Below are 22,899 nucleotides of genomic sequence, written 5' to 3' on the forward strand. Positions count from 1 at the left end.
ATCTTGTTTGATCTCTTCTTTCAAAGTGCTGTAGTTTTAAGAGTAGATGTCTTTGAATTCTAGATATTTCACATACTTGAGTGCTATTATGGAAGGAGTTGTTTCTCCAGTTCCTCTTTAAATGACTCTGTTTGCATACAAGAAAGCTATTGATTTTTTGTGTGCTGACCCTATATCCAGCTACTCTATTCAGTTTGGTTATTAAGTCCTACTTTGCATATTAGAGTTAAATAGCTTACATTTAATTTTCTCCCTTTTTCCTCTCTCTTCCTCTCCTTCCTCCCTCTCTCTCTCTCTATTTCTTCTTCCTTAAGATGTGACCCAGGACCCAGAACACTTTCTATGGGAGGACTTTCTCTACCTGTACTATAGTAAATCCTAGGCATAAAAGTGGCAGGGACTGTTCTGTGTCAGTGTCTCTGTTGAGTTAGGAAGAATGTACTCTCGTCTCTGTTTTTATCTCTTGTCTCTGTATGTCATGTTTATCTCTCTGCCCCTTTTATTGGCTCAAAATGGAGACAGTATTAGGTGAGATGTTATCAGAACTAGGACAATTACTCAAAATCATTCCTGATGTCCCTGAAACGTTTATCACTGTCAGGATTGTTGTTACCAGGCCTGCTGCTTTCCGCCAATTTCAGAGCATATGTACTACTGTCTCACAACATTTAGATAAAATCCATTTATCACCTGTACCTCTCTAAAGGCCCTGAAAGTCAGCACTGCCCTGTGCTCTCAGAGCAGCTCCTCTTGGGGCTCAGTGCTAACCCCACTTGCTGTGGTTCTCAGGCATCTGTTGCCCTCTGCCCAACTCAGTGGTTCTGTTTTCAAGAGGACGTGCTCACTTTTTTCCTTTATTGAGTGATTTAGAATTTCCTTACCTTATGTTTTTATACTTCTGTTCTAATTGGAATTTTTACATGCAAAATTCATGTGTTGTTATGTCAGAAACATACAGAATGGGTTCATAGTATTTTTAAGCAAGAGAAATTTACCAATGAGAGATTCCCCAGGGCCTGCCCTGATGAATCACGTATGGAGACAGAGTCCCAGGACCTGCTATTTCCACTCAGCACTTTAAACTGGGGACATTCTTCACTTAAAATAAATGCCCTTGTCAAAAAAAAAAAAGAATCAAGATTTATATTGTTGTGGCCTTTGTGTTCTTTGAATTTTTTCTATGATTTATTTAATTACAGCAAATATTTACCTCATGCTATCACAGGAGTTTTGAGAGTGGTGAAGGGAGCAAACATCTCTGAATCTCATGAAAGGTTAATTCTTCTGAAAGTGACTAACACTGCAGAGTTAAATATCTGATTCAAAAGATTGCAATAAACATAAAGAATTTATGATAAGGAAGAAATGGTATATAAACAGGAAAAGGAAACAGAACTTGGTCAACTGAGTGACGATTTTTGGAAAATAGAAAACTGGAAATAGAAATAAACCATATATTTTACAGTGGATCCTTTAGTTACAACCAACATAACATACATACAAACATGAGCTAAGACCAGAATTTTAATCTTTAACTTATGAGCAAAGTCTTGAATTTTAACCAAATGTCAACTGCTTGTGCTTCCAGATGATCTCAGAAACAGATTTAACCCTTAAAATTTCTGCAAGGAACATTAGAACATCCTTTCCTGTGTAAGGTTCGTTGACAAATGCTGGGCAAATTTTGTTCTAAGGCACTGAGATCTCAGGCATGGGAGTTAGCACAATGGTCCCTCTGCCTGCCTCACAAGCTGAGGTTTTGAGTTCAATTCTCTGGTACCAAAAAGCAAAACAAAAACTGAAAATCTGAGATTTTCAAAATTGAGATCTGCTGGGAAAAATTTGGTTTTAAATTATACAGGAGAGAGAATTTCAAGGCAATTGACCAACTTGAGATAAACCCAGCCCTCCCAAATAAATTGAATTAGTAAATCAATCATTCTGTAGAGGATTGTAATATTGATTATTCCCAAAGTAGGCTACGAAGAGTGAACCCCTGGCTGTTTATAGAAGTGAGTCTGGGCGAAGCCTACATGCCGAGGTCAGAGTAACTGGAACCCATATTCTATTCCCAAAACCAAAGCCTTCAGTCTAGAGTGACAATGTTCCAATTACAGTAACATATTTTGTCTAGTCTATTCCTAATTTGAGAATTCTTTGTCTTATCCTTTATGAGCCTTGTTTACATTAATTTCCATAGCAACTACGCGCTGCCTTTACCCCAATTGACTGACCGTAAATATCAGCACCTAGGACTGTCCATCACCTTTGTCAGTTACACCAACATGGTCATCCTAGTACCCACTTTCTCTCTCTTAGTTCTGTCTCCTAGTGTATCTTTTTCTCAGGCCTGCACAGCACACTGTTCAGGCAGGGCCCGGAACTTGACTACAGGGGTCTCGAGCACTGTGTGTCTTTTCTTCAAACTAGTAATCTGTTTTAGTACTCTGTAGACAACACCAGCATTTATCTGCTGAACAGTTTTAATGAATGAGATTACTACTAAATATGCCCCTTTTTTGGTTAGATGAGAGACTGCACTGTGGAGCCTAACTTCAAATCTTACAAAGAGGAAGGACCAATAGTTAATGATTTTTCTATCCAATGAGAACTAAAATCATGGAAAAGCATAACCTTTCAAAAGGATTCAGCTGATTTACAGGTTAAGCTTTACAACTTGAAATATATTTTTCCAGTGGAAAAAGTCTGAACTGGATGACCTGAAGAACTGTCTGCAGGTAAATACAAATTTATGATGGTACAGGAAATCTCTGTTGCAATTGTATATACATCAAAGAATACACAGGCTGGGAATTTTTCCTTAAACTTTAATTGCAACACTTTCTAGTACAGCTGAAGTCTGTTTGTCTGAAACATACCGCTGTTAGCATTGTTGGGCTCAGGCCTCTCTTCATGTAAAGCCCATGACCTCACTCTGGTTTAGGACTGAAATTTCAAATTTTCTGTGAAGTTACTATTACTTACCCCAAATTAAAAAAAAAAAAAAAAACAGTAAGCAGTAACCACATGCAGTTTTTTTCAAAACATAATGAGAAACAGAAGCTTGGATCTATAAAGTAGATGAGATATCATTAATATTTGGACTATTTTATGCCATATAAATAATTCCAATATTCCTGATTAAACCAGAGTAGTTGCTTTTCCTTAAAGAGTAAAATACTTTGGTAAATTGACAAAATATAGATGAGGAAAGTTTGTATTTCCACAAGCAGTGCTCATCATTTCTCAATAAAATAGTCACTCAGAATCAATAATAATCTACTTGTATACAATTTATTTAAACAAATTTCATGGTGATTTTGTCAACATGCATAACTCCAGCTGTAAAGAAAAGTGCTAACTGCCTTTCTCCTCTGTTATATCTCGATTTGAACACTTCCCAAAATAAACTGATGCTTTCCGCAGGAGAATCACCTCTAATCCTTGTGCAAATATTGAACTGGTAAAGAGCTTCAGATTTCTTCAAGTTGCTGTCAGTGGATACTTGAGACATTTCTTTCTTTCTTCCATTTTTAATTTTTGAAATTTGCTCTTGGGAAAGCACCACTTCTTATGCAATACAATAACCTACTTCCTAGAGAACATGGTTTGGGATTTTAAATGTTTCCTTTTCCTTTTGTCAAACCTGCTTACTACTGTGAAATCTTATGCTGCAGGGTGTGGATTGACCCAGTGATACTAAGATATGTTTCAAATATTTATTGTGTGCAAACATTTCCAAAACGTTTAGAGAATTAAAATGATAGAAATCATGCATGAAACTTTAATTAATTGATAATGTGCTGATATTATGAGCAATACTATGGGTATTGTCTTTGAAATGGTAAGGCTATGTTTAAAATACCTAATCCTCACACATGCTGATTACAACTCTTTTTTTTTGTTACCAGGGATCAAACTCGGGACCTTGTGTTTGTAAGGCAGGAGGCAGAGCCACCGAGCTAAATCCTCGGCAATGCTGATTATAACTTAAATAATGTAGTTAATTAAGTTGGTCCCTCTAGATAATAGCTTAATCTCGTTTGTTGAAATGAATTAATAACCATTTTTATTATGTAAATTATTAAATTAATATTCTGCCATGGTCTTAAATAAGACATCTTGTTTAATAGAAAATAAACATAGTATAGAGGCCTGCAACAACAACAACAAAAATAAATGTTTTCTTTATTTTACTGTGTAGAGTTTTAAGAGAAAATTCATTAAATAAAGTTTCAAAAAAATCACTCATGGCATCATCAGTTTACATAATGATTTTTTCCCTTTTCTTTTTTTTTATTTTTTGGTACCTGTGATTGGACTTTGGACCTTGCACTTGCAAGTCAGGTGGTAGCACCACTGAGCTAAATCCCCAGCCCTACATAATGATTTGATTCTTAGTTATTTAGGAAATTACAATTAAGTATCAAACACTCCTCAGTTCAGATCCATCTAAAAATAAATTGATTAATGAGGAACAAACTGCAACCAGATAGTAAAATGCAGCATCTATTAAAAAGATTGTTAGGAGATTTAAAGGATAAGTCATTCCAGTTCATGTGCTTTTTATTACATTTGTATTCCTTCATTTTTCTCTTAAATAGTAATTTTCTTTCTCAGGGAAGCACATAGATGTAGCCTCCTGAATAAACTTCTGTGATATTTATATAGAATGAGTAAAAGTGTTCTGGATCTCAAATTTCTCAGTTGACAAAGAGCTGTTCAGTTTTGAATCACTTTGCCTGCCTTTGCCAGTCTTTGAAATGATAGAGTTATTGTTGTCTCTTGAAACATACATTCATTGCTTTACATTTTTAACTCGTGGTGAGAATTTGATGTTTCCTTACATTCAATAAAGCAATCAGTTTCATGAAACCATTTACCTGAGTGATGATTTCCTACAATATGCAATAAATGAATTTACAGTGAAAACTTGACTTACAAACTCAGTTTGTTCCTGAAGGCAGATTGCAACTCAAGTTGGTCAACTGAAGGCTCAGGATCCTGTACACAGCCTTCAAAGTTTGTCTCCCGTGTAATTTAAGTAACAATTTCTTCCAGGCAGATTTTAGAGGAACATTGGCCCAGTACTTCTCAATTAATTTCTCACAGGAACGGATGTGGTGATAGTCCTTTCAGAACACTCTAAGTGTGAAGTCTGCATCTGCGACCATCTGGAACGAGTAGCAGCATTTAGGTTGTGACTGAAAAATTTGGTCCTAAGTTAAAATAAAATTTCCACTCATAATGCAAGCTGCCCCTATGTCAAGCCAGTTGGAACCCCAGGGTCACTGTATATTTGCATATGCACAAAATTTTGTGTTTGATTCATTTCATTCTGTCTTTTCAAATAAGGTATTAATGAATTCCAGAGGAATGAGCATTCAGCGTGAAAGAGGACAGAGACAGTTATCACAATACTCACAATGATACCCACGCTCACCAGGTCCACACCGGGAATAGCCAGCTGCTCCAGCAGCTCTTTTCTCTGTGTAAAATACCCAAATGTGCATGAGCCAAATTTTCAATGATAAAACCTTATCAGTGTTTCTTCTTTTAAAGATTTCAATAGGATCTTCATGGTCCAACTACAGTCTCCAGGGTCAGGTTCTTGTGATTGTGTAATAATGGTAACATCACTCCAAGTATGTAGTTCAGGGAAATAATTTTAAACATCAGCAGAGCCCTTAGAGACTCATCAGGAGATCCAGAGAACACTGTTGCTCCTTGGCAAAGGGATTTGGCCTAGTAGGTGCACATTTCTGGACCTTCGAATTAATGTACATCTGAAAACATTGGTGTTCACTTTCTTCTTACAGTATCTGGTAGATCCATGACTTTCCGCTCTCACAGTAAGAAAGGATGGAACCCCTCATTGGCAGGCACTTGAGAAATGTACTTGCTGTTGAGACTGTTCAAGCTTGAATGAACTTTGCATTAATATTCAACAAAACTAATTTTGCTGCAAACTGGGTAATTAAGTAATCTCTCAAGATTTTTATCTAGAATCTTTGGTTATACAGAAATGATGCACTAAGGTACATGCTTGCCTAAGTATGCATTTGTAAACCTAGTTGGGGTTTTTCAAATTGCTGAATTTGATTTGTGAAAATCAAAATAAATTCCATGCTTTTAGAAATGCACATTAAAATGATATTTACATGTTCTATGTGTCACTCACATGAATTTTAATTTGTACAGCACAGGGATAATTTTTTTCTGCCATATGACAGAGATTTTCTGGTTAGAATTGCTTCAGTTGGATTTTTTCAAAAAAGGACCCCAAATGTAATTAAAAATGTATTTTTTTCAGCTTTAATTGAGTTTATTGGTACATCAGTTGCCCATCATCAGTTGGGGAGGGGAGGAGGGGGTGAAGGGAGGGCAGGGACAAGGGGTAAAAATGTATTATTATATGATCATATGTGTCCTTTATTATATATGTAGAACCCTGAGCCATTTTTATTGATCAAGTTCAGCAATGCACCTAAAGCCAAAAGCTCTCATTTGCATTTATCAAGGGTACCATTTGTCACTGTGCTGGCTCTTGGACAAGTATCTGAAGCCAGATGGGGGCAGGTGGTATACCAGATGCTTCTCCAGCAAGGCATTTTCCCAGATAGACAGCAGGAGGGTCTCTGAGATGACTTTGGACTTGGCAGAAGTGGGAGTACAACTCAGAAGTTCATGGTGGACTAAGATAATCACATTTGAACATCAATGAATAAGAACTTTTTAAATGAATTAAGGTCTCTCATACATAATGACCCAAAAGCTAAAACATGTTACTGATCATTTACCAGATAATAAGAAATGATGTGATAATTTTAAGCCTCAGAAAAAAGTAGGAAATATGGAAGGATTTATCCCACTCACTCCAACCTAAACCATAACTCAAGTAGCTCTATGAGGTCTGTCAGCCCATCAGTGAGCCCAGAATGGAAGAGAATATGAGTGTTAATTACAGTTCATTTCAGTTCTTTTAAATTTAAACATATGCAGTCATATGTACCCAGAGTGTTGCCATATCATTAACTTGAAACACAGCAAAATTATTTCTATTCTAATTTCAAAAATGTAATTTATGTTAGATTTTAAAATGAGAGAACAAAAATTCACACCATTTTAACAAAATTTAAAATGATAAAAATGTAATTATCCATATAATCTCAAACAAAAACATAGACATAAATAAATTGTTAAAATACAATATGGAATATACACAAAACTGAACAAGAGGTAGAGGAAGAAATTATGTAGATGAAAACTACTAAAAGTAGGATAATGAGGACCAGGGATTTAGCTCATTGGTTCCGCCACCTGCCTTGCAAGCAGGAGGACCCGAGTTTGATCCCTGGTACCAGAAAGGAAAAAAACAAGAATATCGATTAGTAACCTTGAGTGATGAGCTCAGGCAAGCTCACTGTATACTCTTTGCGTTTAAATTATTAGTACATGTTCCGAGTATAGGAAGTGTGTCCAGGGAGAAGGGGCAGGTACTTCACACATCCCATCCATTTTTATTCCACTCCCCTAGCCACCCACTTGCACATCTATTAACATGTCTGTTTCTTTACTTGAGTTTATTATTCCACGTCCAATCCACTTCCAATTTTCCACAATATCTTCCTCAAAATTCATGCACATTTCAATGCAATATCTTGTACACAGTGAATGTACACAATTCTGCCAATTAAAAGGAGTAATAAGTCAGAATAGAGGGCTGAATTTTTCCCTACCACTTCCACTATATTTTCTCCTATTAGGGCATCACGTGCAGCTTACATTTTTTGTTGTGTTGCAGGTCATCACTTTTCTTTTTCTCTCAGTCTCTGTTTCATTCGGAGGTGGCTTTATTCACATACACTGTGAGGACATGTTTCATATTCGACTTTTTCTAGACATTTTTAAATGCTGGCTAGTGTGGTATCCCTTTGACCTTCTCACATTCTGAGAATGACATTTCTAAGCACAGGAGACTTTGGGGGAAATTTTGAAATGGGAGTAAATTTGAAATTCTTTTGCATCAAACAGATCTTTACATATTCCTTGTCTAATTAAATTTGAACTATTTAGAAAGGATTGACACTGTTATATGACACATTTAAAAGATCTAAATGTTGAATTCACACAAATGTTAAGGAAGAACTTGAATCACTTATCTTCACTTATTCACAAACACATGACTATGACTAAGCTGGAATAGAAAAGCCTTCTTCATTCTCAATATATTACCTGGGTGGAACACTCTTGCCACGAGTTTCCTGATGGGAGACTTTATCTGTTCATTTCTGAGACTGTAGATGATGGGGTTCAAAAAGGGGGGAATCACAGAGTAGAACACAGAGAGCACCATCCCCTTGACCCCAGTAGACATTTCAGTGGGTCTCAGGTAGACATAAAAGGATGAGCTGAGGAAGACAGACACCACAAGAATGTGGGGGACACAGGTGGAAAAGGCCTTCTTCCTGTCTGCTCCCACTGGAACCCTGAGCACGGTAGAGAAGATGTGAATATAAGACTTGATGATATAAATGAAACAGGCACTACCAAACACTAGACCAGAGATTTGAATCATGAGCTGGTTGCTGAAGGTGTCAGAGCAAGACAGCTTCAGCAGAGAGGGAATGTCGCAGAAGAGCTGCTGGACAGCGTGGGAGTGGCAGAAGGGCAGTCGGAAGGTGTTGAGGGTGTGCAGGGCTGCATAGAGGAGGCCACTGAGCAGAGCGGCCAGTGTGCTGTGGACACACAGGCGAGGGCTCATGATCACAGGGTAATGGAGGGGCCTGCAGATGGCTGCAAAGCGGTCGTGAGCCATCATGGTGAGGAACAGTACCTCTACAAATGCAAAGAATAACACAAGGAAGACCTGAGCTGCACATCCTGCCCTTGAAATGAAGCTTGTGCCCAGCAGGGAGTTCATGCAGGATTTAGGGATGGTGACAGAAATGTAGCAGGAGTCCAGGATGGACAGGTTCCTCAGGAAGAAGTACATGGGCGTGTGAAGGCTCTTGTCAAGAGTGGTGACAGCTGCAATGACCAGGTTTCCCATTACGGTCACCAGATAAATCAGAGAGAAGATCATGGCATAGAAAAGCTGTAGATCCCGCATGTCAGAGATCTCCATGAGGAGGAAGTCCGTTGTCGTGGAGGAGTTGGACATCTGTGGGGGATGTGGTTCATGTCTGAGAAGAGAAGACAGAAGTGTTGAACCCAGGTAGAATCACAGTGTGTAAAATTCCTTCATAACTAGTAAACTCTGCACCATGGGGTCACAGGGATGTTCGGTGACTCACTCTCCTAACATATTAGCGTGATTCTGTGTTAGTCTGAACGATATTCTGCTTCAACCTGAGAAGTTCATTATCATAGTTGCTCTGGTTATAATTTCCTCCTCCATTAAAATTAATGCCAACCGTGGTCTTCCAAAAGTTAGTGAAGTTCTTTCATGTATGTGACAATAACATATCGTAATATTAAGTAAGCGGCAGTATCATCAAAACATTCTTCTAGTTGATTTTTACTGTCTCATGTGCAAAGATTCTAAAATGTTCACAGTGGATAAAAATATATCATTTTATAGATTATGAAATTATGCTCTAATTTCTTAGAAATAAAATTTCAATACAATTTCAGTAAAAATAAATGTTCCATAATTTGCAATGTTGAGGGTATAGCTTATAATATTTAATATTTATGTTTACCTTTTAGTGTGAAATAAGATTGCTTTCTCTTTTTCCCCCTTTGTATCTCTCTTACTCTTTATTTTTTCTTTATTTTCCTCCTGCTTTATGTCTTCTTTCTTATGATCCAACCCAGGATCCACAAACTTCATATGCTAATTACCTGATCTACCACTGAGGTATCATTCTTGTGTCATAAAAAATAGCAGAGAGTGTTCTGTTTCTGCTAATTTTGAATTAGGTGCACCATTTCTTTATCTCTGCTTCCTTCTCTCTGTCTCTGTCTTTCTCTGTCTCTTTTTGTCTCTCAAAATCAGGAGAGTACTAGGTGGGATGCCAGGAAAACTAGAGGAATTACTCAGAATAGCACAAATATTCCCGATATGTCCCTGGTTGTCACTGTCAGGAGTGTTGCTACCACACTTGCTGTTTTCCTCCAGTTTTAGAGCATGTGCTACTGTCACACACTGTTTAAGCAAAATTAATTTAGGACCCCAGGTCTCTCCAAGTCCTGAGTCAGCACTGCCTCCCTCCGTGCTCCCGAGCAGTCTCCTCTCAGAGCTTCCTCCTAACCCGCCATCCCCCACTCCCTGTGGTTCTCAGGCATCTGCTGCCTTCTTCCAACTGAGTAGCTTTCTTTTCAATAGAAGGTCCTCTCATTTTGCTTTTCCTGAGAAAATTAAAATATTGTTCCTTTATATTTTTATGCTTTTGATCTAATTTGTTTTGCTATATGGAACTCTCATTTATTGCTTCACCAAGAACATTCAATTGTCTGTAATATTTTTAAGCGAGAAGTTTACCAATGACAGAGTCCCCAAAGCAGCCTGTGAAGAATAAGTTAGGGAGGCAGAATATCCCAGACCTGTATTTCCACTCACCCTTTTAAATTGTGACTTTCTTCACCCAAGATAATTGCCCTTGCTGTTCTCTAAAAATGAATACAAATTTATACTGTTGTGGTCCTTGAGTTCTTCAAATTAATCCCATGAATTTTTTATTATAACAAATATTTACCTCCTGCTATTACAGTATTTTTGAGAGTAGTGAAGGAAACAAACATATCTGAATCTCATGAAAGTTTAATTCTATTACAAGAGAGCAACACTATATAGTTAAATGTCTGATGAAAAACACTGTAATAAACTTTAATGATTCCGTGATAAGTAAGAATTGGTATATAGACAGGTAAACGAAAGAGAACTTGATCAAGTGAGTGATGATTACTGGAGGAGAGACATAGACCATGGAAATAGAGCCCCATATTTTACATCAGAACCTTGAGTTAGGACCAGGCTGACATACGAACAACTTAGGACCAGAATCTTAGTTTTAATTTAAGACCAAAGTCTTCAGTTTCGACCCAATTTCTGGCTGCTTGGGCTTCCAGATAATCTCACATACAGATTTAACTTTTAAAGAGTCCTGGGAGGAACATTATCACATCCTTTCCTGTAGGAGGTTAATTGAGAAATCCTGGGCCAATGTCTCTGTAAGGACACTGAGACACTGGAAGAAAATGTTGACTAAAATTCTACAAGAGAGAGACTCTGAAGTCAATTGACCGAGTAGACTTACAACCGGCCCAGACAAATGAATTGAGTTAGTACATGCAGTGTTTGCTGTGCTTTTCTCCAAATCTAATAATTTGTTTTAGTACTTTGTATAAAAACCAGTATTTATCTGTTGAAGAGCTATTAGATTAATTCTAATATGTCATATATTGGTTAGATGAAAGACCACACTGTGAAGCCTAATTTCTAATCTTACAGTGAAGACAAATATTTAATGATTTTCTGTCCTAAGATAACTAAAATCATGAAAAATACTTAACCTTTGAGAAGTATTTAGCAGATTATAGGCTATGACTTTCGGACTTGAAATATACGCTTCCTGTTTAAAAATTCTGAACTGGACGATCTGAAGATTTGTATGTAGGTACATAGATATTTATGGAATTGCAAGAAATCTCTGTTACTGTTTCAGTTATTTTATATCAAAGATTATAAATGCTGGGAATCTTTCCTTAAACTTTAATTATAGCGCTTTCTACTATAGTTCAAGTCTGTTTCTCTGAAACCTATTTCCATTAGCATTGTTGTGCTCATGCCTCTCTTCACGTAAAATCTATGACCTCACTCTCTTTGATTTAGGACTGAAATTTCCAAATTTTCTGTGAAGTTACTATGCCTTTCCTCAAATAAGAAACTAGTGTACAGTAACCACAAGCAGTTTATGCAAAATATAATGAGGAATAAAGCCTAAATGTCTACATTTATAAGAGTTGTCATTAATGTTTGCACATAATTCACTAATAAAAATATTTAGCATTCTGCAGTGATAAATAATGATTGTATGTCATATAAACAATTACAATATACCTGATTAAAAAAGCATATTTGCTTTTCTCTTGAAGAGTGAAATACCTTGGTAATTTTTCAAACCATAGATGTTGTAAGTTTACATTTCCACAAACAAAGCCCATCAAAGTATTATCTGAATTAAATAGTCACTCAGTATCTGTAAATAATCTGTTCCTACATAATTTTTTAAAACAAATTACATGGATAGATTTGTCAAAATGCATCACTCCACCTATAAAGGAAAGTGCTAAGGGAATTTCTCCACTGTTATATTTATACTTGGACTCTTCCCAAAATAAATTTCTGCTTTTGCAAGAGTACCACTTCAAATATTTGTACATTATATTCAATTGGTAAAATGTTTCAGATTTCTTCAAGTTGCCGTCAGTGAATATTTGAGGCATTTCTTCCTTTGTTTGATATTTTAAATTTTGAAATTTAGTCTTGTAAAGCATGACTTTGTATTTGACACAGTAACCTACTTCTTATAGCACATGCTTTGACTGACCCAATGATACTAAGATACGTTTCAGGTACTTATTGTGTGCCAACATTTCCAAAACTGTTAGACAATTAAAATGATAGACACTGTGCATGAAACTTTAATTAACTGCTAATGTGGAGATATTATAGTAATATGGATGTTGTCTTAGGGTAAGGATATATTTAAAGTATCTAATTTTCACATGTGCTAATCATAACAAATAATGTAGACAATTAAATTGGTCCTTCAAGATAATAATTTAATGTTTATTTTGTTAAAATGAACAAATAACCATTTTTTGCATGTAAAATCTTTAAATTAATATTCTGTCATGGTCTCAAATGGGACTACATCTTCTTTAATAGAAAATAAATATAATATACAGGCCTTTTCCAACAAAATGAAATACTTTTCTTATTTTACTTTGTAGAGTTGTAGAAAATACATATTGAGTACTATTTCAAGTAATTCTATCATGACATCACCAGTTTACATGATGATTTGATTCTAGAAATTATGACTGTGTATCTAATACTCCTCACTCAAGCCCAGCTAAAAAGGGATGGACAAATAAGGAAGAAACTACAACCAGATCATCTAATGAAAATCCAGCACCTGTTAAAAAAGATTCATGGAAGACTTACAGTATATAATATTTCAATTTATGTGCTTTTTATTACATTTATATTCCTTCATATTTCTCTTAAACAGTGGCTTTCCATGTAGGGAAATCTCAGAGCTGCAGCCCCCTGATTAAACTTCTGTGACATTTGTATAAAATGAGTAAGAGTGTTTTCAAATTTCTCATTTGACAATAATTACAAATAGCTGTTCAGTTTTGAATCCCTCTGCCTGCTTGTGCTGCCAGTCTTTGAAATGATGGGGCTGTTGAAAGCTCTTGACTCATTCATCTATTGCTTTACATTTTTAATGCATAGCAGGAAGTTGACTTGTTTGCTTAACCTAATGAACCATTCAGTTTCATGACATAATTTCTCTGAGTAATGATTTGCTGAAATACACAATAAATGAATTTACACTGGAAACTTGACTGGCAAGCTCATTTTGTTTATAAGGGTAGATTGTAACTCAAATTCATTGATTGAAGGCTCAAGCTTCTCCATACAAAAATTTATATCTTAATTTTAGGCTAGACAATCTTCCACACAGATCTCAATGTCCTTAGAAGAATATTGGCCCATGATGTCTCGATTAACTTCTCACAGGAAAAGAGGTGGCAATGTTCTTTTCAAAACTCTGTAAGTATTAAATCTGAAATTGAGTTCATCTGGAACCACAAGTAGCCAGCTTTCAGGTTGTAGCTCATGACTTTGGTTGTCAGTTAAAACTAAAATTCTCCTCCAATTAAAGATGTTCCCATTTGAAGCCAGCTGTAATTTCAGGGTCACGGTATATCAGCATATGCACGTAAGTTTGATTTGATTGAATTCATTCTGTCTTTTCAGATTTTATTTATGCATTCCAAAGGAATGATCATTCAGCATAGAAGGAAGGACAGAGACAGTTATCATAATATTCATAATAATACCCACACTCACCAGGTGCACACTGAGAACAGCCAGTTCCTCCAGGGGCTCTTTTCTCCATGTCACAATGTACACAACCCACCTTTTCAATGTTGAAGCCTAATCATTGTTTCCTCATTTAAAGATTTCAATATGAATTTTATGGTCCACCTATATTCACCAGGGACAGGTTCATGTGACTGTGTGACAACTGTTACATCATTCCAAGTATGGAGTTCAGGAAAACAATTTCAAACGTTGTCAGGGCCCTTAGAAACTCAACAAGAGGTCCAGAGAACACTGTTGCTACATGACAAAGGGATTTGGCCCACTAAATGTCCATTTCTGGACCTCAGAATGATTTGTATTTCTGGAAACATTGACGTTCACCTCCTTCTTGCAATATCTGATACATTAATGACTTTCAGCACTCGTAATAAATGATGGAAACAGTCATGGGCTGGCACTTGATAAATCTATTTTTTTGTTGAGACTGTTTAAACTGGAATGAACTCTGCATTAAAACACAACAAAACTACTTTAGCTGCAAATTTTGGAATTAAGTAGTTGGTGAAGATTTTAATGTAGAAGCCCTGGTTATACCGAAATGATGCACTAAGATATATGCTGTCCTGAATAAGCATGCATTTGTAAAACTAGTTGGGGTTTTGCAAATCACTAAATGATTTGTGAAAATTGAAATAAATTATGTGCCTCTAGAAAGGCATGTTAAATGACTTTTATACATTATATGTGTCACTCACTTGAGTTTTAATGTGTACAGCACAGTAGTATTTTTTTCTACCAGATGAGAGATATTTTCTGGTTAGAGTTGCTTAAATTTAACTTTTTGAAAATATTATCCCAAATGTAATTAAAAATATTAATACACTCTAACAATTGTTTTTATTATATATGTAGAACTCTATTATTTCTCATTGTAATGGATTTTTGACAAGTATCAGAAGCCAAATGGTGGAACAGCGGTGTACCAGATGCTCCTCTAGCAGGGCATTTTACCAGACAGCCTGCAAGGAAGTTCTCTGAAGTAACTTTGGCCTTGGCAAACACAGGACTTACACTAAAAAGTTCAAGGTGGACTAAAATAAGCACATTTAAACATCACTGAATAAAAATTTTTAACTGGACTTAGATCCATCATGCATGTTTACATAAAAGTTAAAACATGATACTGATCACTTTAACAGATGGTAATAATCCAGTTCATCATTTTAAGCCTCGGAAAAAAGTAGTAAATATGAAAGGATTTATCTTGCTTATTACAAACTAAACAGCCCCCCGGGTAGTCTGTAAGCCCTGTAAATGAGCCAACCATTGATGAGAATATAAGTTGTAAATTAGATTTTATTTTAATTGTTTATATTTAAACTCAAATAGTCACATATACCCTGATTGTTTACATATGGTTAACTTGAAACAGGAAATTTCTTTTTCATTTTCTGATTTCAAAAAAGCAATTCATGCTATAATTAAAAGAGAGGATTAAAAAATTCAAACCATATTAATAAAATTTAAAATAATAGTAGTATAAGAATTATGTCTATGAAATCTCTTCAACAGAAAGACAGACATATATAGCTTGTTAAAATATATTATATTAAATATATTATTTAAAAAGGAAGAGGAAGTAGAGGAAGCTATTAAGTAGAAAAAAATCATTAAAAGTAGGATAATGATTAACAGCCTTGAGTGATGAACTCAGGCAGGTTCAATGCATTCTTTTTTTTCTAAATGAATTTCTTTCATACATTCTAGGAGTAAAAGAAATTTGCCTTAGAGAGGAGGTGCATGCACTTAACATATTTGATTCATTTTTGTTCTCATTCCCTTCCCAACCACCTGCACCTTTTGAATCTCATTTTTCTACTTTCATTATGGTTTCTGTTATCACTTTCAGTGCATATTTGCAGCATATAACATTTATATTATTCATTGTATTTGGTGCACGTAAATGACACATCTTGAATAGTTTACACACCCTCTGCTTCCAGCCTCCCTTCATTTACCATCTCCTTGAGTCCTTCCTGTTTGCAAAAGATGTGATACTAGCATTTCATTATTGATTTTTTGCCTAGATGATCTGTCTATTTGTGATAATGGGGTATTTAGCTCCCCCACTACAATTGCATTAATGCTTATTTGGTTTTTCATGTTACTTAATCTTTGTTTAATATAGTTGGGGGCATTAATATTTGGTGCATATATGTTTATGATTGTCATCTCTTCCTCTTGAATTGTTCCTTTTACAAGGATACAATGGCATTCTTTGTCTCTCTTAATCAGTTTTGGTTTGAAATTTACTTGGTCTGTGAATAAGATAGCTACCCCTGCTTTTTCTTGAGCTCCTGTCACATGGAGAATTGTTTTCCCTCCTTTCATTTTCAGTCTATGGGCTTCTTTTTGCACTAGTTGTGTTTCTTGTATACAACATATTGTTGGATTTTGCTTTGTAATCCATTCTGCCAGTCTATTTCTCTTGATTGGTGAATTGAGGCCACTAACATTGATGGTTATAACTGATATATACTGACTTATTATTGTCATGTTATTGTCCTTTATTTGACACTTTTTAATTTTTGCCCTCTCCCTTTAGTTTCTTGCCTGGCCTATTTGATTTGCTCTGTTGGGTCTCATGGTGTTGTGACCTTAATTGTCTTTTTCTAGAATATTGTTTAAAATTCCTTGTAGGGCTGGTTTGGTATTCATGAAGTTTCTCAGGTGTTCTCTGTCATTGAAGTATCTTATTTCCCCAACCATTTTGAAAGAGAGTTTTGCAGGATACATCAGTCTAGGTTGGAGGTTGTTTTCTTTTAGGACTTGAAATACCTCACTTACTGGTTCTCCTTGACCTGAGGGTTTGTGTTGAAAAGTCTGCTGTGATTCTGATGGGCTTTCCTTTGCATGTTATTTGTTTCTTTTCTCTTGCTGCTTGTAGTATTTTGTTCTTCTGTTGGGTTTCTGGAATCTTGATTATTATATGTCTAGGTGTAGATTTTAGTTTTTGTAATTGTTTATTATTTGTTTAGTTGTTGTTTTTTTTTTTTTTTTTTTTTTTTTTTTTTTTTTTTTTTGATCATGGTTAGTTGGCGTCCTATATGTCTCACTTATCTGTATGTCAAAAATGGAAATAAAGTATTTGTAAACAGGGAATGGAGGAGGAGGTGAAGAGAGGGCAGGGGTAGGGTAAGGGGAAAAAATGAGAACCAAGACCTGTCACACAAAGGTACAAGATCCGAATGGTTAATGAAACTGTGCTATATACTAAAATGTACCAAAAAACTCAAAGAGAAGAAAAAAATAGAGATGTTGACTGTACTCTTTGGGGAAATTTTCCTTTCTGTGATGCAGCTATGCAACCATTCTGATCTGCATATCTGAGCTTGTTAGCTCTTTGACAATAGCAGGAAAACATTATGTTTGGCTTTTCTATGATGTTTTTGAGTAGTCACTGAAATCAACCTGCTTTTTAATGCAACCATTATGTAGAGTGCAGCCAGACCATGGGAGGTCTGTGTGTGACTCGACCAGGGCTGGATGCAATCTTTCCCAGTGGGTATCTCTCATTTCAGCTGCCCTGAAGAATCCATTGTAAAATTTTCATTTTCAACTGTTTGTTACAAAACACACACCAGATCAAATTTAATTAGTGATATTCATCTGGCAGATGGTACAGTATTCTATAATAAAGTATAAATTCCTTCACTTAACTGAGTAATGCATGCATATGACCTCTTACAAATCCAAACCTTATCATTCTCAAACAGGCCTGCACATTATTTGGATGCAGGCCCAAACAGGTTACAATTGATTTAATACTTTCCCCTCAAAGAAGATTATGTAAATGTATGTGAGTCCATGGTGAGTGGCTTATTTAGATCCCTGCTTCTATATAAATTACATCTGCATGTGGGAGAAAGAAGTGGGAGGAAACTGCCCGTGAACATGTTTCTGAAACTTCAAATGCAACATGTTATGGTTATATTTAAATAAATTAAAGGTGTTTCACACAAAAGATGTGTTACTCTGTTTCCTTTTATCAAACCTTTATTTTGCACTTTAATTTCAGTTTCTCATGAAAGAGAAAATATTAGATATTGCACCTTGAGTTTCTGATTTACTGAACTTAAGCTTATGGCATAAAAATGTGTCTTTGTCACTCACAAGTTAAGGGAGGAAAGGCTTATTTTACCTAATATTTTGTAGTGGCTTCAGTCCAGAGTCAGAGTCTTCAAGGCAGGGCTGCATCACAGAGGGGCAGTGCAGAGGGGAAATGGCTTCTGACATAGCAGGCAGGAGGAAGCAGTAACATTCGGCCTCCCTTTCCCTTTTAAGCCATCCAGAGCACAAGCCTATGGGTTGGTGCCACTCCTACCAAGGATAGGTCTTCTCTTTTCCATATATCCATTCAGCCACATGCAGAATCATGTGAATCAAAGCAGTTAACTAATCCAGTTTTCTCACCCAACAATCTTGTTCATATATCTTAAATCTAGGTACCTCTGCGGAGCCGCTTCTGTGAGGGACCGAAGCTTTGGGTGGACAACTAAATAAAAGCCATGACAAGGTGCATTCATTTTCCTACAATTGATTCAAACGTATCTATTATGACGGAGTAGTCCTCCTCTGTGTGTAAATACCACATTTTCTCAATCGATCCAATGTTCTGTCAGTGGACACGTAGGATGCTAGTTATCATGAATTTTGCTGCTACATAGACATACTTGCATCACTCTGACATGATGTTTTTAACACTTTGGGGAAGATATCCAGAATTTTGATACCTAGGTCAAATGGATTTTCTGTTTATTTCTTCAAGAAATTTCCATACTGATTTTCACATTTACTATACTAATTTATATTCCCATAAACAGTGTACAAGGGTTCCTTTTCAGGAAACCTATAATTTCTTGACGATTCCCTTTCTTTCTGGTGTAAGATGAAAGCACATGTTTTTTGTTTTCATTTATTATTATCTAGTGGCCATGATGCTGAACATCTTTTCATGTTTGTTGGCCATTTGTACTTCTGAGAAGTATCTGTTCACTTCTCTTGCCCATTTTTATTGGGTCTTTTATTTTTGTATATATAAATTTTTGTGAAATGCATATATATATAATATTACTCTTTTATCTGTAGAATAGTTTGCAATGATTTTCCTTCCTGTAGGTTGTGTCTTTACTTCATTGATTGTTTCCTTTGCTAGTCACAAGCTTTTTTATTTTATATGATCCCATTTATTGATTTTGCTTGTGTTTCTTTTTTTTTTTCAAAAAGTCTTGTGTACAGCTATGACATCAAAAATTTTTCCTACTTTACCTTTCAGGAGGTTACTTGTTTGGATTCTAATCACTAGATCTTTGATCCATTCCATCTTTGATTCAGTATATTGTAGGAGATATGTGTCCAGCATCAGTCTTCACAATAGAGTGTCAGGTTTCCCAGGCCATATTCTAAAGAGGCTGTCTGTCCTCCAAGGTGTGCTTTGGTCAGTTTGTCAGAAGTCAGACACCTGAATGAGTCTAGGGATCTCTGAATTGCGTCTTCTACTTTTGGGGGCACATATGACTATTTTAGAGTCAACACCATGTCATTTTTATCATTCTAACCTTGGACTGTAACATGAAGTCAGGTATTGTGATGCTTCCTGCTATACTCTTGTTGCCCAGAATTGCTTTTTCTGTTCTGAGTCTCTTTTTCCAAATTAATTTTGGATTTTTTCTTCTAATTCTGTAATCAATGACATTGCTATTTTGATTGAATACCCTTTAAATCTATCAGTTTTGAAAGTATGGCTATTTTGACAGTACTGATTCTGCCTGTTCAGACATAGCAGATTTTTTCACCTTTTTTGATGTGTTTTTCAACCTCTTATTTGGAGGATTGTCATTTTTACCACAGCAATTTTTAAACTCTGGTTAAGTTAATTTTTTGATAGTTGATATTTCTTGACAAAATTTTAAATGGTTTTATTTTAATTGCTTTCTCCTTAGGTCTACACAAATGCTATAGATTTCTGTGTGTTGATTTTGTATACTTCTAACATTTAAATTTGTTATGAATTCTAAGAGGGTTTTGGTGGAATTCTTTAGGTAATCTGTGTAAATTATCATATCATCTGCATATCACAACAATTTGGCTCGTTTCCTATATTTATCCCTTTCATTTATTTCTCTGCCTAATTTTTCTGGTAAATCTTTTGAGTATGAGGCTGAGCAGAGTTGACGATAGTGGGCCTCATGCTCTTGTTGGTAACTGTAGACTCCAAAACAGAAATTCCATAAATGAGGACCAGGCCCACATGTGGAGCCAAGTGGACAGCTATTCCCAGCTTGAATGTAGTAAAAGAGGTGAATATAACAGGAGGCCCAGATATCATCAGACTTTATCCTGACTTTAGTCATGGCTATAGCCTTGTTAAATTTCTAGTTTTTATTTTATGTTACTTGTTTTTATTTTGTTGCCTGGCATCTTGTTCAATGGCCTAAATCTAGGGCCTTGCTAATGGATTATTTGTCTTCTTGCCATTAAAAATATGAGAAAATGGAAATGTGTTTAATCACAATTTGATCAAAGTATTAGGACAGCTATTCAGTACCTTGGAGTATGCAGAGCCCCAGAATGTAGAAAGTGGGGGGAGTAAAAGCAAGAAATAGGCACTCACAGACAGAACTAGGGTTGATTTCCTAGAGGCCACAGGGAAGTTGCAAACTTCCCTACATTCAGGATGGCTAAAATACTGGCATCCACTCTTAGAATGAAGAAGCTGGATTTTTTTAAATGTCTTTATAATTAAAGATCACTTTTCCCACCAGATTAGTTTCTCTTATATGCAATACCAACCTGTCATTGTTGTGAAAACATATAACGCATTCAACTCTCCCATTGTTGAGGCAGAGGAGAGCATCTCTGTGCTATAGCCAAGGGATACAACTCAGTGTCTCAGCTAAGTGGCACAGGTCTGAGGCACTGCTGAGTGCTACAACTCAGTATTGCAACTATGAACCTCAGCTTAGAGGCTAAGTGTTGCTAAGTGCTACAGCTCTGTGTTGCAGCCAAGCACTGAAGGGACCAAATTAACCATTTTAAAAAGAAACTCCATTTTGTATATAGGCTGACCCCGAGATTGCTCAACTAAAAATTGCATAACAACCTGAGCTATAAGGGAAATAACAACTACAATAACAGATTGTTCTATTTAGATAAGTCCTGGCAGGAGGGACACCTGGCCTGCCCTCACCACAACTGAGTTACCCCTTTCTGCTCAGCCCCTAGCACTCTAGACCTTTAGCAACATCCAACAGAGTTAAGAAATAAAAATATATCCAATCATAATAGAGGTAAAGCTTGTTATCAGGACTAATGTATCCCAAACCCTATAAAAGCAGCTTGAAATTGCTTTTCTTTTTGGGGTGTCAGTCTTAGATTGGCAGACCCACTGCATGCTGTGCTAATAAAGTGTTCTTGCATGTTACATATGTGAGTGGTGGTCTTCTTGAAGATGCAACACTTGGGCATAATAGCACCACAACGCCAAAGACTCAGTGGAGCATTACAGCTCAATACTGCAGCTCTGAGTCACTGCTTTCATTTTTGAAGACTTGAGAATCTGATGGTCAGTTGAACAGGTGGAAAAAAACAAACTTTTGTTATGCCAGTAAGGTCTGGTGGGATCAGAGGAGTCTGAGTGGTCTGGAAAAACTGAGCCTCCTTATAGGAGGATCTACAAGGTAGGTGAACATGCTCAATGTAAGAGGGGCAAATTTCCAGAACATTTGTGAAGTAGAATGGCTGAGTTAGAGGATGTTCTTGAAATGCATACCATGTATATATGCTCACTGCAGCTGGGGGCAGTATCAGAACACTCCTGAAGCAGTGGGGTAGAGTTACAGAACCATCCTGAAAGGAGTTTGAGCTTAACAGAACTTTCTGAGGAGGCAGAGCTTAAGATAACGTTCCCGAACAGGTACACAGTTCAAATAGTCACAACCCATTTTGATACACTGGGCACAGATGAGGGAGTCACAAAATATTACATAGACATGGCAGAGTTTAACAAAACATTCTTGTGAGTGAGCAAAGCTTAACAGATCATTTCTGAAAGGATGCACAGTTCAAACAGTCACAAACTCTATTGATACATTGGGCACAAACTGAGGAGTTACAGAAAATTTCTGAAGAGGAGGCAGAACTTAACAGAACTTTCTCGTGAGGAGGCAGAATTTAACAGAACATTCCGGAACATTCGCACAGTTCACACAGTCACAAAACATTTTGATACATTGGGCAGAAACCCAGCAACACAAACTTACATTTCCAAAACAAAATATTCTGTGGGGGAAAATGGGGGCAAGGCAAGGGCCTGTCTTTTTGTAAAGCACTTCTCTATTATTTCCCCCCTCCGATTCCCCTATTTAGGTGTGGCCTCAGAAGGCATGATTAGTAGCTACAGGGTCATAGTTCAGGTGAGATCTCACCAGAAACTGTGGTATAGACTGTCTTGTGAGAGCCTGGACTCAGTCTTGTAGGAGCTCTCTGAGGCACCTGAACAGACAAGGGCCAATCATCAGCAGTAGGAAGATGGGGCCCAGGGTTCCAAGTAGAGAGGCAAACCATGTTGTTCACTTACCCCAGGAGAAATTCCACAACCCTCTGGTTTAGGATTGTTCCCGGATCTTGGCAGCTCTGTCTTGGAGACCTTTTACAGTTTAATGAATGACCCCGGATTTGTTAACATAGAAACAGCAGTCTTCCCTGAGAAAGATACAAGTCCTTCCCATCTCCACTGCTAGTAAGTCCAAGGTACAGCAGTGTTGTAGAGTGAC

General features: G+C 36.5%; 1 protein-coding gene across 1 annotated transcript; it reads right to left on the reverse strand.

Moving 5' to 3' along the window:
- Positions 1-8,164: 8,164 nt before the first annotated feature.
- On the reverse strand, positions 8,165-22,714 carry LOC104858219 (olfactory receptor 14C36-like). The gene is made up of 2 exons (XM_010618308.2): positions 22,704-22,714; positions 8,165-9,185 (listed from the first exon to the last, which is right to left on the reverse strand). Exon 2 carries the CDS (start codon positions 9,161-9,163, stop codon positions 8,165-8,167), a length of 999 nt encoding a protein of 332 aa, XP_010616610.1. The 5' UTR covers positions 9,164-9,185; positions 22,704-22,714.
- Between the last annotated feature and the right edge of the window lie 185 nt (positions 22,715-22,899).

Source organism: Fukomys damarensis, unplaced genomic scaffold (assembly GCF_012274545.1).
Source record: "Fukomys damarensis isolate Sample0158 unplaced genomic scaffold, DMR_v1.0_HiC HiC_scaffold_3, whole genome shotgun sequence".
NCBI classification, from domain to species: domain Eukaryota; kingdom Metazoa; phylum Chordata; class Mammalia; order Rodentia; family Bathyergidae; genus Fukomys; species Fukomys damarensis.

What these genes read in the sequence shown, in the direction of transcription:
- LOC104858219 (XM_010618308.2), bottom strand. Translation starts at nt 9,163, where the DNA reads ATGTCCAACTCCTCCACGACAACGGACTTCCTCCTCATGGAGATCTCT.